This window comes from Ahaetulla prasina, chromosome 2, assembly GCF_028640845.1.
Source record: "Ahaetulla prasina isolate Xishuangbanna chromosome 2, ASM2864084v1, whole genome shotgun sequence".
Classification (NCBI taxonomy): Eukaryota; Metazoa; Chordata; class Lepidosauria; order Squamata; family Colubridae; genus Ahaetulla; species Ahaetulla prasina.
Genome location: NC_080540.1, coordinates 179580196 through 179597598, shown reverse-complemented (window position 1 = coordinate 179597598; position 17403 = coordinate 179580196). Strand labels below are relative to the sequence as shown.

At 40.6% G+C, this 17403-nt stretch overlaps 1 protein-coding gene across 1 annotated transcript in view; it reads right to left on the bottom strand.

Annotated features, from left to right (window-relative positions):
* Positions 1-13294, bottom strand: part of MAST1 (microtubule associated serine/threonine kinase 1) — an 83915-nt gene extending 70621 nt beyond the window's left edge. The window contains exon 1 of the mRNA XM_058167979.1: positions 13256-13294. Coding sequence (XP_058023962.1) covers positions 13256-13294 — 39 coding nt within the window. The remainder of the gene's footprint in view (positions 1-13255) is intronic.
* Positions 13295-17403: the final 4109 nt, after the last annotated feature.

Sequence of the window (17403 nt, the reverse complement as noted above, 5' to 3'; positions counted from 1 at the left end):
CCTATAGATGTTTATTACTATTTAAAAATATTTACAGAATATCTGAAAAATATTGAAGTAACTACACTTGGAAATAAGGGCATGGAAGAAAGAAATGCAATTAAATAAAATTGCAATTATAATATAGTTCATATATAATTACAACGAATCTCACCATGTGAAACTTTGACAATTTTTATCTTTGCTTAACTTATTGCCCAACTGTTCCTTGTTAGTATGCAATTCCAAAGACTTTCCTTGCACCTTTCTTATAATCCTTGCATATGGATTGGACAGCTTTTTGTTTGAAAATTATCTTAAGTAAAGTAAGGGAACAATGAATTAGTTAAGAGATAAGCACATAATGCTAAGACAATATTTTAAAACCATGATTTATTGAACAAGTTATAATGAACTGGATTGCACATAATTCTAAACCATACAAATGTGTTTGTAAGTGTACTACATCAAAAACAAATCATATTATGAAGTAATGAACGTGTGAATCTAACCACTATGACTGTTAATTGAGTTGGTGACCTGAATTTGTCTCCCTGTTCCAGCATCCAATTCTACTTAATTTATGCCATAGTCTCTCTAGAGAAATAGCTTGATGTCTACTCATTTCATAGAATAAATATCATCACTTCTTGTAAATCCAGCAGAGTTGGAACTAGAAACTGTATGGCAAGATGATCAACACTGACAACTTGCTATGAGGGGGAGGATTATCACAGCACTTTTTGACACCTCATGTAAGAAAACATCTCTCTTTGTAAAACTGATTTTGCAGCAAGTTTTTAAAGCCTTTCTTTGATTTGGAAATTGTCAAAGATCTATGCAAAACTGGTAGAACTTCATCTGTGGATTAAGTGGACTCTGCTGGATTTTTCTGTATTAGTCTTGCGCAGAAAAACTGAAGTTCCTCATAATCCTGCATTGATTGTGTTTCCTTCCAATTGCATTAAAGAGACTCATATCCATGTCACATTGAAGAGCCCGACTATCAACACATAATCTCAGACAAATATAGTTCAGTTCTCACAGCAGTCTTCTGAGCAGTGGCCTTTGTGCTTGCCAAATATTAATTATCTGGACCATGCAAAGATGTAGACCAGTGGCGCACGGAGTTCTGTTTGTAGTGACTTGTTTTACTGTTGCTTGGGCATGGCACAATAGCAAACCAGGACTAAGCCACAAACAATTACTACCTAGACGTCATGCTAGACTGCAGTTTTGCAATCCAGCTTTGGAATTATTTTCAGAACAGTAAAATGTAGGATATAGTGTATACAGCACATATAACTACATGTCCATTATCACAGACTGCTTAAATATTTAGGTTTAGTGATTAAAGTACCAGTCTAGAAGCCAGGAGGTCCCGCCTTAGGCATGAATACCAGCTGAGTGACACTCAGATCAGTCACTCTTTCTCAATCCACCTCACAGGGTTATTGTTATGGGGAAAATTAAGAGGAAACAGTATTAAGTACTCACTGCCTAGAGTTACCTATGAAGTAATAAAGGTAAGATAAAAATAAAGAAACAATCAACCAGTAGGTTAACAATAAGTCAAGCTTTGAAATGGTGATCTACTACTTTAAACAAATCGTGTTTTTTTCACTAATCCCTCTAAGCCAAAATAAGCAACCCACATTATATTTTCACAGCAGCTGTCCTTTTGGAAATGGTAAAACCAGCTAATTTCACATTTCTCAAGTAACTTTCCTTTCCTAATCCTTTTGTGTTTCTTAAACAGCCAGCTAGAGTACATACGATATGTAAAAAGTGTACATGCAGAAAACTACATTAAGAAATGGGAAGATAAATCACACCCAAAGCCTCTTTCTAAAACACCATTCTGAGCCTAGATAGTAAGTAAAAGAACAATGTGTGATGCTTTAAATAGGCTAATGTTATATTGGTCAGTTGTGGCAAATAGATCCTGATACAGGTAGAAAAAAAAATAAAGATAAAAGAAGTAGATTTACAATTGGTTATTAATGGTTTTTGCAGAACACATTCACCGTGGTATTAGATTGGAAATTATTTTTTCTCCTTTACAGAGCTTTAAATATTTAGAAGTAAAGTTTCAATCTATTTAATGAGGCTACGTTTTTTTAAATACTTGTAAGGTGAAGATCTCAATGCATTACATCTGTTCCACTGCACGTATAAATATGAAAGATTTTAAATTTAAGTAAGGGAAGAGGTGCCAATAATTGGCACATTCTTTCAAAATACCATTTACCTTTCTTATTATTGTATAATTATCTATTTGAAAACATATCTCACTAAGCTCAACATGATTTAGACCCAGGAGACTATAAGACTGTAGCCCCATGCAAGCATGTGGTCAAGGCTAGCATCCTCATTCAGTCAGAATGGATTCATTACAGTATAGATCAGTTTGGTGTGGTAGTTAAGACACTGATAGACACTAGGAGACTGTGAGTCTTAGTGCTATCTAAGACATGAAAGTCAGCTGGGCGTCTTTGGGCCAGTTACTTTCTCTCAGCCCAACCTATCTCTGAAGGTGGTTGCTGTGATGAAAAAAACAAAAAATGAAAAAGCTAAAGTACTCTGGGGCCGGGGTGAAATGCTACCGGTTTGGGTGAACCAGTAGTGATAAAAACTATCGGTTTGGGCAAACTGGTAGTAAAAAAAAGCTGCCAGTTTGCCCAAACCGGTAGTTAAAAAAAGCTACCAGTTCGTCTGAACTGGTATTTCCGATGATCAGTGTGCTGCACGGTTTATATTCGCTAGAAAGTGGGAAATCCTGCTTTCTAGCGAAGCTAAATTGCACGGCACAGCTGTTCCCCCCCTCGCTGTTCTACTTACTTTCCCAAGCCTCCTTTTTCTGCCTGCAGCGCACATTTGGCACGCACTGTGCATGCATGTGCAGCGAGCTTTTGGTGTGCACTGCGCATGCACAGTGCGCATTTGCCATGCTGTGTGCATTTGCTGCCCACCGCGCATGTGCAGGCAGCAAACTGGTGGCAATCTGCGAAGGATTTCACCACTGTCTGGGACTTTAGAATTCAAACAGACTGATACCTGCCCCATAAAACCCCAAACGTAATAATTGTCAGTAAGAAAGATTTTAAAAAGTCTGTATAATGGATGCGGTAGTACCTGGAGACAGCAGAATATAAGAGATAGAATTGAAGAAGATAACAAAATACAAAGACCTGCAAATAGAAACAGAACAACTATGGCAAAAAATAGCAAAGGTAGTACCAATAGTAATAGGCACCTTGAGTGCAACTTCAAAACAATTGGAGCACTGCTTGAATATCATCGGCATTGATAAAATCACCATCAGTCAATTGCAAAAGGCAGCCTTACTTGGAACAGCTTACATCCTGCAATGATATATGTAACATCATCACACTTCCGTATCTGCCTATCCCATGTCCTTGGGAAGGACTTGATAAGTGGACATAATATTGTGAATAATAATACAACTTGATTATCATGACTACTTTTGTCATTAAACATTGTTAACTCATATTATGATCAATCTAAGAAAATATAGATTGGGAAAAATACATTATTGGTAAAACAAGCAAAGCTGAATTCTATACAACAAAGCTGGGAAATTCCAAGACAAATGGAAAAGGAGAGGGAAGTTTTTTTAAGTCATTGTTCATTATTATCTGATATTCACAAATCAGACTGTTTTATGAGGCCATTAATGTATTGGTTCACATGTTAATTCTCATTCATTGACACATTAGGCTTTCTATAGTATGAGTCAGGCCAAATAAATGTTTTCCTTGGAGAAGTATTGTAAAGTGATCTAGCAAACAGGTTTCAAGAATAGAAGTCTTAGAAGTCTTACAGCAAGAGGTTTATAAAGGAATATACCTGAAGTGTTTTACTAAGCCAGCATTTGATAGATAGATAGATAGATAGATAGATAGATAGATAGATAGATAGATAGATAGATAGATGGACAAACAGACAGACAGACAGACAGATGGATGATATTCAGACAGACGGACAGATAGATAAGGATGGATGGATGGATGGATGGATGGATGGATGGATGGATGGATGGACGGACGGACGGACGGAAAGACAGACAGATAGTTGATAGATGTCTACTATGTGCAAACACAATTTCCTGGATAGCTACTCCAGTGTTTAATATGTGATAGGTATCTGTTAAACTAGTAGGATGTCTGAATTAGATTTGCAGAGGCTTTTCATTTTGTCTATTATTATATAACAACCTCCTCCTTCAATCATCTTCTGATATACTGAAAACTCCAATATCAACAGATAATGTAACAATGCAGCCATATTGTGTGCCAATTTTCTTCAGTCTTCAAACACATCCAAATCAGTCACTGATTATCAGAACTTCCTCAGTTGCAATTTGAAGATCCAGATTAAAAATATGTCCACGTGCCATTAAACATGTCTTATCTTGAGAAAGGTGGCCCTGTTTAATGATCATAGAAAGAAATTCTAATAAGAGATTAGACCTTTCCTTGGCCAATTTAAACATTTTTTAAATTATCACAATACACTATCATAAAGACATGAAATCACAAGAACAGAGGGGGGCATAAGGAGCTTTTCAACAAGTTAACACACAATTCTACCAATGTTTATTTAAGGACCTACTCCTACATATTCAACCTCATTTCCCCTGCTTCTTAGTTTCAACTACATTCATTACTTAATAAGTAAAATGGAACAGAACCAATATTTGAGCACAATAAGTAAACATTCTGAAGAGTAATTTGCTTCTTCTAGAATTGGGAGAATATATGCATATAAAATTTCAAGACTGATATCAGCCCTTTGATATAGGCCAGGACTCCCTAAGAAATACTGGACTTTTATTTTCTTGGTATAAGGCGCTAGTAACAGAAAGCCTGACAGCATTTTCCCAACTTTAAGGGGCAGCTTTAAATGCCCTTTTCTTCTTTTCACAGTTTAATCCATGTTTTGCTAGCAGCCTTTGCATTCCTTGTCCAAGGTCAGCTCTGTAGTTCTTCACAACAGGGGGGATTATAATTGGCAGGACAGTGTGTGGAATGTCACAAAAGAAACAAGGGTGCTTTTCTGTGAGAGTCACACATAAATCAAGAGGCAACATTATGGCACTCCACCTGCCATTTTGCTAATATTGACATCCCCACTACAGATGCTGCTTCCAGGAGAAAGAAGACAGAATGTAGTTTGAATTCCCAGGAGGGAGAGGGTGCATTCCAAAGGAACAAGAGACAGTTTAGATAGTTTGCATTCAAAAAGAAGGTGAAGATCGCTCCTCCTTAATAGTTCCCAGACTATATGCTTTAAGAGGCTAGTAGCCTGCTTTAGTCTGGCAAGATTCTGTCTGTAAGTGAGGAACAATAAAAGAAAATCTGCTTAGAAGAATCACAACATGTCTTTCTTGGCTGTTGGAACCAGACAGAGGATGAGTAAAAGGATAATAATAATAAAGGATAATAATAATTTTGCTGAAATCAAAGCAAGTTATCAGACAGACAGACAGCAAGATTCTTCCTTAGGTTGGGAAAAAAACACAAGTGTGCACTACAGTGCCCCCACTCCCATGCCCCCCCCCGATGCAGACTGATCCCCAATTGTGAGCATTGAGCATAGTATCTAAATAAGCAATTGGGAAGCTGCTTGCATCCGGGAGTTTCCTTTCCTGCATATTAATTTGGTGTCAATATCAGCACTGCATGCCTGTGCCTTTTAAGACATGAATGCGTTACATATCAGTATCATATGAATAATTTGTCTTGCTTTTGAAAAAAAGAAAAACCCTTAAACTATTTTTTAATAAAATGTAACCAGCCCAGCCCAGCCCAGCCCAGCCCAGACTATTATTTTTGTCATCAAAGTCTCATCTCAGCCATCTAGCTAAACTAAGGGGCCGTAACATTGTTTATAGTTGGTCAACAAACAAGAATCAAACAAGTTGATTGCAACCTTTAAACAATAGTTTCTTTGCCAACTCTAGTTTGGTATAATATTAGAACTGAGAAGAAACTAACTAGAATTATTATTTCTAATGAACTTGTGATGGGGTGGATTTTATTAAACGGGTGCTTTTCTTGGCTAAGACTGTATAGCAGAACTTTGTACCTCAGCATTTCTTTCAGGAACTCAGGAGGTATACAAGTTTCTGCCATTTTATCCTCAAAGCTATCCTGAAAATTAGATTAAGCAGCAACAGGATTTACTGCAGTCACCCATTAAGCAAACACTTTGATCTTGGTTTCCCTCATCCACCATTCAAAGCATTTCAACATCTCCCAAAGATTCCCTGAAAGCTAGAAATAGTAAATCTGGCTTTTAATGTATGGTTTGATTAAAAGGAGTGCTTGGTTATCAACATTCAACAATGTTTTTAGATCCACTTAAAATGCCTTTTCTAAACACTTTGCTGAACTGGCAAAATTCTTTTCTTTCTTTACCTTTTCATATGCATGTATAATTCTATTTTCCCACACCCCCCCCCTTTTTTTATTCAAAAATATGCAGTGATATCACTTGTGCTGAATATGGGAAAGAAAACCTTGAATCTTGCTATCTGTGCATTGTAAATGAACCTTCCATCTACTGGAAATGTGTTTATTTTTGTCAGCAGGCAGAGGAGGATGACTATAGAGAGATTTCATTCTTGCATATATTGACACCGCTCATTTGGTGTTAAAACTTATTCAAGAAATAGGGAAGAAAAATGGATTTAGCCTAGGGATGACACCAAAGTCTGCCCTAGATACACATATACACACATAAAATACACAGTATCTTGTGGAACAGAATTTCTAGGGTACTTTTTACTACCAAAAAAAACACTTCAAGTTGTCCCAACAGTTGGATGGAGCCAACGCCATCTTGAGACTTAAGGTTGGTGTGCTTATTTATTTATAATATTCATAAATACTTTTGATAATTGCTATGGACTTTTTACATGACAATCTCTGAGCTAGATGAAGGCAACATTGTGTAGTCACAAAGAACTCTAGTACTGAAATAAGCTTGGACATATAAAGGCAGGCCTCAACTAAACATTCATTTAGTGACCATTCAAAGTTATAACAGCATTGAAGAAAGTGACTTATGACCATTTTTCACACTTATGACCATTGCAGGATCCCCATGGTCACATGATCAAAATTCAGATGCTTGGCAATTAGCTCATATTTAAGACAGTTGCAGTGTCCTGGGATCAAGTGATCCCTTTTTGCGACCTTCTCACAAACAGAGTCAATGGGGAAGCCAGATTTACTAAACAATTGTGTTACTAATTCAACAACTGCAGTGATTCACTTAACAACTGTGGCAAGAAAGGTCATAAAATAGGGCAAAACTCACTTAACTGTCGCACTTAGCAGTTGAAACTTTGGGCTTATTTATGGTCATAAGTCGAGGACTACCTGTATGTTGCAGTCCCCCACATATGCAGACTGAAACTGCATAGAAATGAAAAAAAAATCATTGACTTTCCTTGGCACATTCTGAATTTGGTGCCTTCCAGGTGGATTGGGAGTAAAAGTATTTCCAGCAGGTTATCAACTCATACATCCTGCAAGGAGCTGAAATTTTCAGTATTGGATGCAGTGATAACCCTACTTTACAGAAGCAATTTAGGCACTCACAAAAAGAAATAAACCTTTAGACCCTCATAGGGCAAGAAAGCTACATGATAGGAATCATTCTAATACATTTGCTTGCCATTATGGTCTTTCTCCTATAGCAAATCTTAATGCAAAGAATAGTACGGATGACTAGGAGATTATAATAAGTCGAATAACAGATTTAGAAGCCATGCCTGCTTTTAGTAAGTGATTACACCTAACTGATCTTAGCTGAGTCTGGATACTAAACAGATGTTTGGATAGAAGACTCACATTTCAAGCCCTAGGAATTCAAGGACTATAGGCTTGACTTGAAAGTTGAAAAAACATTCTAGAAAGGGCAATGGCAAACCACTTCCATACTATAGCCATTAGCTGCATGAACATATTTACTATATATTATCAAAGCTACATAGACGTGCCCACATAATCATCATATATGTACTGTGTTTCCCCAAAAATAAGACCCTGTCTTATATTTTTTTGAACCCTGAAATAAGCACTTGGCCTTATTTTCTGGGATGTCTTATTATTTTGGGGTGTGTGGAGCAAGATGGCGCTCCTTGCTGTCTTACCTGATTTCCAGCTCTGTCTCCCTAACCCTAACCAGAGGAAATGGCGGGGACTGGCTGCACATGCAGTTAAATATTTTCAAGAGGGCTTATTTTCGGGGAGGGTTTATTTTTGGGGGGGGCTTATTTTAGCACACGCACTCAAAAGCCCAATTGGGCTTTTTATCAGAGGATGTCTTATTTTAGGGGAAACGGTATTGAGACCAACTTGAAAATATATTTCTTAATGATTTCTTTTTCCTATGGGGAAAAATGCAATGTCTCTATTAATGCAGTTATTTCCTCCTCTATATTTCTAACCTATCAAGATCATTCAGAATTTTTCTGCCATAGTTTAAGGTGCTAAGTATTCCACTCACCTTTGTGCTTTCTGCAGATTTCATAAGCACATCCTGCCTCCTCCAACTCATTAATTTAAAACGTTACAGTACAGGGCATACGAAAAGCTCAGGGGTGAACAATGGAAGAAGAAGAAGAAACCCAGTATAAAGGCTGCCTGCCTTCTCAAAACTCATTTTAGCTGCAATATTCTGGGTATCAGTTGACATCATAAAGTGCTTTTTAAGAAATCCGTGGAGCATCTCAGTATGCAGATTCAGCAGCTCAACACACTGAGCTGAGATAGATTCACCTCAGTGGTCAGCAGGTCCTTATTGCAACCAAGGGGTCTGCAGTTTGATAGCTAGAAAGACTGGAAAGAATAGTGTGCGATGCAGGTAGTCCTCGCTTAGCAACTGCCTCAATTAGTAACTGTTCAATAGTGCTAAAACAAGTTAGCAAGCAGTCCTCACATTTACAACCTTCACATCTCTCTGCTCTTATTTTCACTTTATAGCATCCCAAGATGTCCTCAAAGAGAAAGAGAAATAACGCTGAAGGAAAGCATGAAGCAAAAGAAAACTGAAGCAAAATTGTAAACACAGCCACGGCCAAGTGATTTGTACTTAGCAACTGCTCCTCTTAATCAAAGTTGCCCTTCCTAATGGCAGTTGCTAAACAAGGATTTCCTCTAGTGAATAAGAACATAAGTGAAAGTTCTGGGTTCAAATTTCCAATCCGTTTTGAAAGTTTACTGTGACATTTTGGAGCAGACGTCTAGCCTGCCATAAACAATAGAAGTAGAGATTGCAGTTCCATAACAGAGCTTCAGATTGATTCCTCGGCAGCCCTGGTTCTAGGCTTCAGGTAGCCTTCTCCCCAAATAAACCTCATCTAGACAGGCCACCAGTATGAGCAGCATGCGAGGCTCTTGCGAGGATAAAATGTACACACACATTTTTTCTACCTAATCCAGTCCTCCAGGAAAGGATGGGATACTTGTCTGACGACAGGTAGTCTTTGACTTACAACCACAATTGAGCCCAACATGCCTGCTGTTAAGTGAGACAGTTGCTAAGTGAGTTTTGTCCCATTTTACGATCTTTTTTGTCATAATTATTAAGTTGTTTGTCAGAAGATTGCAAAACGTGATCACATGACCTCAGGGTACTGCAACCATCATAAATATGAGCCACTTGGCTAGCATCTGAATTTTGAACATGTGATTATGGGATGCTGCAATGGTTTGTAGGTGTGAAAACGGTCATCAATCATTTTTTTCTGTGCTTTTGTAACTTCAAACAGTCATTAATAATAATAATAATAATAATATTTTTATTTATAGACCGCCCTTCTCCCGAAGGACTCAGGGCGGTGTACAGTCACAAGTAAAATACAGAAAGAAAACAACAATACAAAACTAAAAACACCCTTAAAAAACCTATTTAATTTGGCTACTTATAGATAAAAAATAATCCCACTAAAATTTACTAAAAAATTTTAAAACCCATAAATCAATTTAATAATATAAAATTTAAGCGAGTCCAGCAAGATGAAATAAGTAGGTTTTGAGTTCGCGGCAGAAGATCCTAAGGTCAGGTATTTGTCTGAGTCCAGGGGGAAGCTCGTTCCATAGGGTAGGAGCCCCCACAGAGAAGGCCCTCCCCCTGGGGGCCGCCAGCCGACATTGCTTGGCTGACGGCACCCTGAGGAGCCCCTCTCTGTGAGAGCGCACCGGTTGTTGGGAGATAGACGTTGGCAGTAGACGGTCCCGTAGGTATCCCGGTCCTAAGCCATGGAGCGCTTTAAAGGTAGTAACTAACACCTTGAAGCGCACCCGGAAGACAACAGGCAGCCAGTGCAGACTGCGCAGGATAGGTGTTACATGGGAGCTCCGAACGGCTCCCTCAATAACCCGCGCAGCCACATTCTGGACCAGCTGGAGTCTCCGGGTGCTCTTCAAGGGGAGCCCCATGTAGAGAGCATTGCAATAGTCCAGACGAGAGGTAACGAGAGCATGAGTTAAACGAATGGTTCTAAATTGGTTGGTTGGTTCAGTGTCCCTGTACACTGAAAGAAAAATTCCAGGGTTACATCCTAATAAAATATTGGAAGTGATTTTTCAATTTTCTTTAAGGGCTATTTCCCATTCTTTTGGATGGGAAATTAATTGGTCTTCTAATACTTTTTGTAGTTCCTCTTCCTGGAGCAATTCTATTTCATTGTGGTACATAACGGCCAAACTGCTCATGATTTAATTGCTGACCTTAAATTTCAACATACTGCTATTTGCATAATTGAGTATCATATAATAATCATAAGTGAATTCATTTTTTGTGTTTCCTTCAAAAATAGCTCTTTTCAAAACACTGAATGAAAGGTGGCAGCTGATGAGGTGGGGGGGGGTTGGTTTCAAATCACCAGCATTAAATACATTTGAGGCAGCCCTCCTTCTCTCAACAATTCTGTGAAATTAATAAAAGGGGTTAAAAAAATAAGCAACTCCCCACCAAAAAAAGCCAACCTCTGAAATAAGCATTGAAAGAAAAGCAAGAAATACATAAAGGTAAATATCTATATTTGTCACTTGAGATATGTAAGTATTGCATAATGAGTATAGGACAAGCTGTAAGAGAAATCCTGAATCCAAGTGAAAGAATTTATATTTTTGGTTTTACAAAATCTAAACGGCAAGAATCTACAGGCAAGTACATTTTAGTTGTATTATGAATTTTTCAAGCTAATATCTAAATCAACCTAAGGAAGCAACGAAAGAAAGAGAGGAAGAAAGAAAGAAAACATGTTTACAATGTTGTCAGATTGGCCTCCAAGGGCTTCTTCTAAGAGCTTTGGCACAGGAGGTTTCCATTGCAGTTTTTTGCTGCTCTACATTTCCTAACAATGAAGCAGGGAGGGGGGTATCATGCAACATTAGGAATCAGCCTTCCCTGATACGGCAACCCATTTGTATTGATCTACCCATTTTATTCCCCCACATCTGGAATGTACCTATTTAGGAAAGGCTGCTTTCCAAAGCAAGGCAAGAAACCAGAAGGATGTGTAGGGGAGAAAGATCTCATAATCTCTTTCTAAAAAGCTCCCGATTCAATAATTTTATATCTCACCAGTGGACACTGAGAAGAAAGGCACATTTTGCAGCTCAGAAAAGCAATAGGACAGAAATAGCAGGAGAAGGAAAAACAGGGAAAGTATTTTAAAATTAAGAGAGAGAAACAAGAACACACTACCGAACACTGGGAAGTGTCCAACAAGAAGGCTAAAATATGATGATGATGATGTGATGATGATGTGAATCTCAGTATTGGAAATCTCAGAGTGGCAGGAATTGTGGGTTAAGGTGTTGGACGAGAAATGGGAAGACCAAACTTCCTCCTCAGTCATGGATGTTTTTGGTTGACTTGGTGTCTTTGGCTCAGGGTTACTCTCTCTTATCCAAATCTATCTTATCCATCACCATACTGGCTACCCATGGTCTGAGATCCCCATCAAAGACCCTTCCCATCCATAGTGCAATGGTGGCTATGGGGGGGAAGGCCTTTTTGGTGGTGACATCTCGGCTTTGAAACCATCTACCCCAAAGGCATCTCTTAGCATCAGGCACCGATCCCTTTAGTTTCTTAGGCTCATTTGATATTTTTTTTGTTAATCTGCTTTTATCAAATTGATTTTTAAAAAGGTTAATTGAAAATATTATTTTCTAATGTTTTAAATATTTTATTGTAACTTACATGTAAATGCATTGCAAGGACCGTGCGTCCAAATAAAATATATATTACATATAATTAAATAATCCTTCATTACACAACCCTTCTCCCATTCTTCCTTTCCCATAACCATTCCGACCACACTGTACTTAGAACATTAAGTTCCTTGGGGCAGGGACCTGCCATTTTAGTGCTATAAAACATTCTCTCTACTTAGGGAGTGATTGTCCCTCTTTTGTCTGGCATCCCAGTCGGGAGGGTCTCTCATTCTCCTGCTTGCCTGAACCCTTGCAGGAAGCCAGGTGGAAGATTCGGGGTTCAACCTTTCACTTCTGCCCCAGCAGATGGGATGGAGAAGAAAGGAAGAAGTAATCTCTTCCCAGGCAACCATCTCAGCAACCTATTGCAAAATAGGCAGCCACCATCTCAAATTCCCCACGAGAACTTGGGCTCTTCGGAAAAACCGAACCACAATTCCCATCATCCTCGGAACGGTAGCCCTAGCCTAGGGAGTCACAGCCTGATTTATTTGGCAGCACTTAAGATTGGCAGAAGCTGACCTGATTCTCTGCCCACCCCCAATTTGGCTGTTCTTACTTGGCTTTCATACCGCCACTTCTGCAGGTAGCCCCCCGCCTTCTACCCCCGATTTTCTCTCCCTCTCTGCGTCAGCACAAGATTTCGTTTGTTTGGGTCTGGCGCGCGGCAGGCGACCCCCCCTCGGCTCCCACGTTCCTGTCCCGGCAGGAAAGCCGATTGCCGACCGGTTGGCCCCGCACACACCTGTGCCCTGCAGAAAGATGAAGTCATGATCGCCTCCCTGCCCGGAGGTTCCCTCAGGGATGGCGGAGGAAGGCTGAGGCGAAGGAGAGATGTCGCCGCAGCTCTGCCTTCTCTAATCCACTCTGGCCAGGTCGCAGTGGCGGCGCCAGCATTAATTCGATCTCGCCCGGTGGGGCGATGATTTCTGGGATGGGGGGGGGGCTGATAGCGGGAAAGCTGGCAGGCTAGCGGGGGGTGGAGGGGAACAGATCCGCCGAACGCTCTTTACCTGGAGCCTCCGCCGGCGAATGATCCCGGAATCGTCCATCGTTTCCCGGCGGCGCGAAGGGCTCGCCCCATTGATTCTCCGCGCCTCCGGCAGCCAAGTGTAGCTCCCGCGCCGCCCGCTCTCTGCAAGGCCCCGGCAGGAGTGGGCCGGCCGCAGAGACTGGAGCGCAGGGCGGGGCTGCCCAGGTGGGCTGCGCGGATCGGTCGCCTTGCCTCCCAACTGCGGTCGCGGGAACTACCCGCCGCCGGCCGCCCTCCGGGGCACGTCGCCTGTTTCGCCTTAGGCACGCTCGCCTTTCTCGGATTTTGCGAACGGGTCCGGGGCCCGAATTGGGGCCACACTGCACCCCTCTGGCTCTCCGCCAACGAGCGCGGCGTGGAGGCTGCAGGAGCCGCAAAGCGGCCCACGAGGAGGTGGAGAAAGGGAGGAGAGGGCGGCCCTTGCCCCTCCTCGGCTCACAGCTCTTTGCGCCGCGGGCGGGGTTGGCGCACTCGCCGGCTACCGCCAACCCGACCTTGGTGGCCAAGCAAGCGACTAAAGATGCGGCGCCCCCTACCCCGGTCAAGTTCCGCTCCTGGTGCCCTTTCGACGCAATATACTGTGTCTTCGCGGAGGGCAGCTCTGGAATGGAATCCGGCGGGTTGTCTCTTCCCAATTATTTGAACTAAAGATCCTCAGTGAGAACCAGAAACTTTCTTTCCTTTGGTGACAGGAGGGAAGATGTTAGAACAGATCCTTGCCTGTCCTTAATGTTACAGGACATTAATTCAGAGTGGACTCTATTTCCATAGAAATAATTGGATACAATCTGATTACTGCAGAGAGCCTTGTAAGCAGCAGTCTGCCTCCATCAGATCCACAAGACCCAATTGAACCAGACCCTATTTCAGGGAACGGTGGGATCCTGTTATGTTTTTGGAACACTGATTCAGGGGGAAGAGCCTCAGTTGTAGCTCCCTGTTGTATTCATGTGGCAAAGGGCAAGCTCTTTTTCCTGGTGAAATGACGTGGTCTGATAGGTTTTGTTATTCTGCAAATCTCTGCCACAAAATAGCAGCTATGACAGCCGATGTGCCATGAAAACTTTGCTTCCTTGGATTGAATCTCAGACCCCTTCGGTCACTCCACAGGAAGCCATAAAAAAATCAATAACATAAAATAGCTGCCAAGAACATTCAAAACGACTCCCATTCAGATCAGCCATGAAACAGGTTCGCCATGCTGCCAGAGCCCCAGACAAAATGGCAAAGCCAGGTTTTTAATTCTTTGCGAAAGGCTAGTAGATTTGGAGCAAATGTAATCTCAGGTGGATGATATTCCAGCACAGCAGGAAAGGATCTCTTCTTAGATTGCTCTATAGTGGCTGATATTTTGACTTTTTTGCCTACAGCTTGCAGGCATCCTGGTGTCAAGCAAACGGCTTAGAAAATCATCTAACCTGGAAGGACAGTGCATTTCTTATGTAAGGTTACAATGTCAAACTTGAGTCAAAAAGTAAGAAATACTAAGGAATGTGTGGACTTGCTCTAAGCACTTATCCTGAGGTTACTTTCTTATTGCTAGGCCATTTCTCCCAAGGACAGCCTGTTCACAAAGCTATCCCAAATAGCTGAGTGGTTCCTGCCTAATACCCAGCCCTTGATGGACAAAGCACACAATTACATGAAAATATTCTTTTCTTTTGTGAATGCTTCTCACACACACATCACACACACATACAATCTGGAACTGAACACACTCAAAACTGTAGAAATGGTGGTAGACTTTAGGAGAAACCCTTCCATACTTTCACCTCTCACAATACTAGACAACACAGTATCAACAGTAGAAACCTTCAAATTTCTAGATTCTAGCGTATCGCAAGATCTAAAACGGACAGCTAATCAAAAACGTCATCAAAAAAGGACAACAAAAAATGTTCTTTCTGCACCAACTCAGAAAGCTCAAACTGCCCAAGGAGCTGCTGATCCAGTTCTACAGAGGAATTATTGAGTCTGCATCTCCATAACTGTCTGGTTTGGCTCTGCAACTCAACAAGACAGACACAGACTTCAGAGGATAATTAGAACTGCAAAAAAAATAATTGCTAGCAACTTGCCTTCCATTGAGGACCAGTATACTGCATGAATCAAAAAGGGGGCTGTGAAAATACTTACAGACACCTCACATCCTGGACATAAACTGTTTCAACTCCTACCCTCAAAAAGACGCTGTAGAGCACTGCACACCAGAACAACTAGACACAAGAACAGTTGTTTCCTGATTGCTTATTTGTACCCTATGACTATCATTAAGTGTTGTACCTTAGAATTCTTGATGAACGTATCTTTTCTTTTATGTACACTGAGAGCATATACACCAAGACAAATTCCTTGTGTGTCCAACCACACTTGGCCAATACAAAATTTCTATTCTATTCTATTCTTTCGCTCTATATGTCTGTTCCACAGGCACGCCTGTTCTTCCAATGACCCAGAGCAGGACAGCAGAAAGGAGCAGGAAGAGAGCCTAGTCTGCCATCTCCCAGGGCTGTTGCTCAACATCTCTGGTCTCCCTACTGCTATCAAGAATATTGAGCTAGGCCTTGGGAGGAAGAAGGATGCAACATGTCCTCATGAAGTGAGGCTGGCACTTCATATTCAATCCGTTTCCTATTACTTGACAGGAATCAGAGGACTGGTGTCATGCTGATGCAAAAGTGGCCATAGTTCCTAAAAGCTCCAAGATCTTCATTTTGGTGTAAGGACTACATGCAAGTGTTTTGGGGTACAGGTTAAAATATTTGTGTCATGTAACATCACACAGTAGTTTATCATTCCTCTGCCCAAAGCAGCTTTATATGTTGCTTTTATTAGTCCAGTTTTTTTAACTGTCTGACAGATTCATTAGAGATTGAAATAGAAATTAGGACTGACAGCATGAGAATCAGGCTCTGCCATGAAGCTAGAGATAGTCCTTGTTTAGCAATTTTAGTCACCATTTGCAATTTTAATAGTGATTAAAAAGTAACTTTGCAATCTTTGTATTTACAACCTTTGCAGGTCTGTAAAGCATGATGAGATACAACCATGTTAGGAATTGATACATGTTCTAGTCTAACGGGATTAAAAACACCGTTAACTAAAGCTGACCTAGAATCATAGGGCTGGAAGGGACCCTGAGCACTAAAACCAGATCTATTACCGGTAATATTCTTTGTAACCCGAGCATCATATGGTAACCTTGGATATCATTTCATAGTCTTACATGATATGAAAGAATGAACTGTATAAATATATGTAGAGATGAATTTCTTGTGGACTTATCTTCTAAATGGAAAATTTGTTTGGTTTATACCAAAAACACAGCAAAATGCATTTAATTTTGCCCAAACCAAATGAAAATTATACACATTTTAATCTGCAATATGAGGATATTCATTTACTGCACAGAATGTGGATGCAATCTTCTTATATATATAAAAGCCAAATACCACTCACTCATCACGAAATCGCCAGAACAGTAAAGCCTACAAACTTGAAATTTGGCAAGTATGTTCCTTTTGGCTTCCAGGTGCTTGCTAAGAAAGGATTTTTCAAAATGACCATTAGATCATTAGTATTTCATATACAGTATTATATTCACAAGCTCTGATGCTAAGGAGTTAGACGTTCTACTCCCCCTCCCCACCCGAAAGGAACTCTGTTCCAACTGCCAGTTGCCTTATATTAACACACTCTGATGCTACCCCTTCACTAAACCGGGCGTGGGCATGGCCTGTGCATGACTCATCTGACCTGCGGGTTGGAACATTCTATTCCCCTTCCCACTCTATTCCAACTGCCAGTTGCCTTATATTAACACACTCTGATGCTATGGAGTTACACATTCTACATTAAGTTTCAAGCTTTAAGTGTCAATTTACAAAACTAGCAAAGCATGGGCATCCAGCTAGTAGTAGTAGGTTATGATTTTGTATTGGAAAAATGTAAGCTTTCCCACATTTATGTTCCTGCCAAGGGAAACATAATTTTATTAGTGATTTCTCTTCTGGTTTTTCTGAAGGGGGGCATTGGAGAGATTGAAAGGGAAGAAGTGCTGAAAAAGTTTGGAGAAGGTCGCAGTGTGGCTCAGGCTGTAAGATAGCCTGTTATTAAACACAGCTGCCT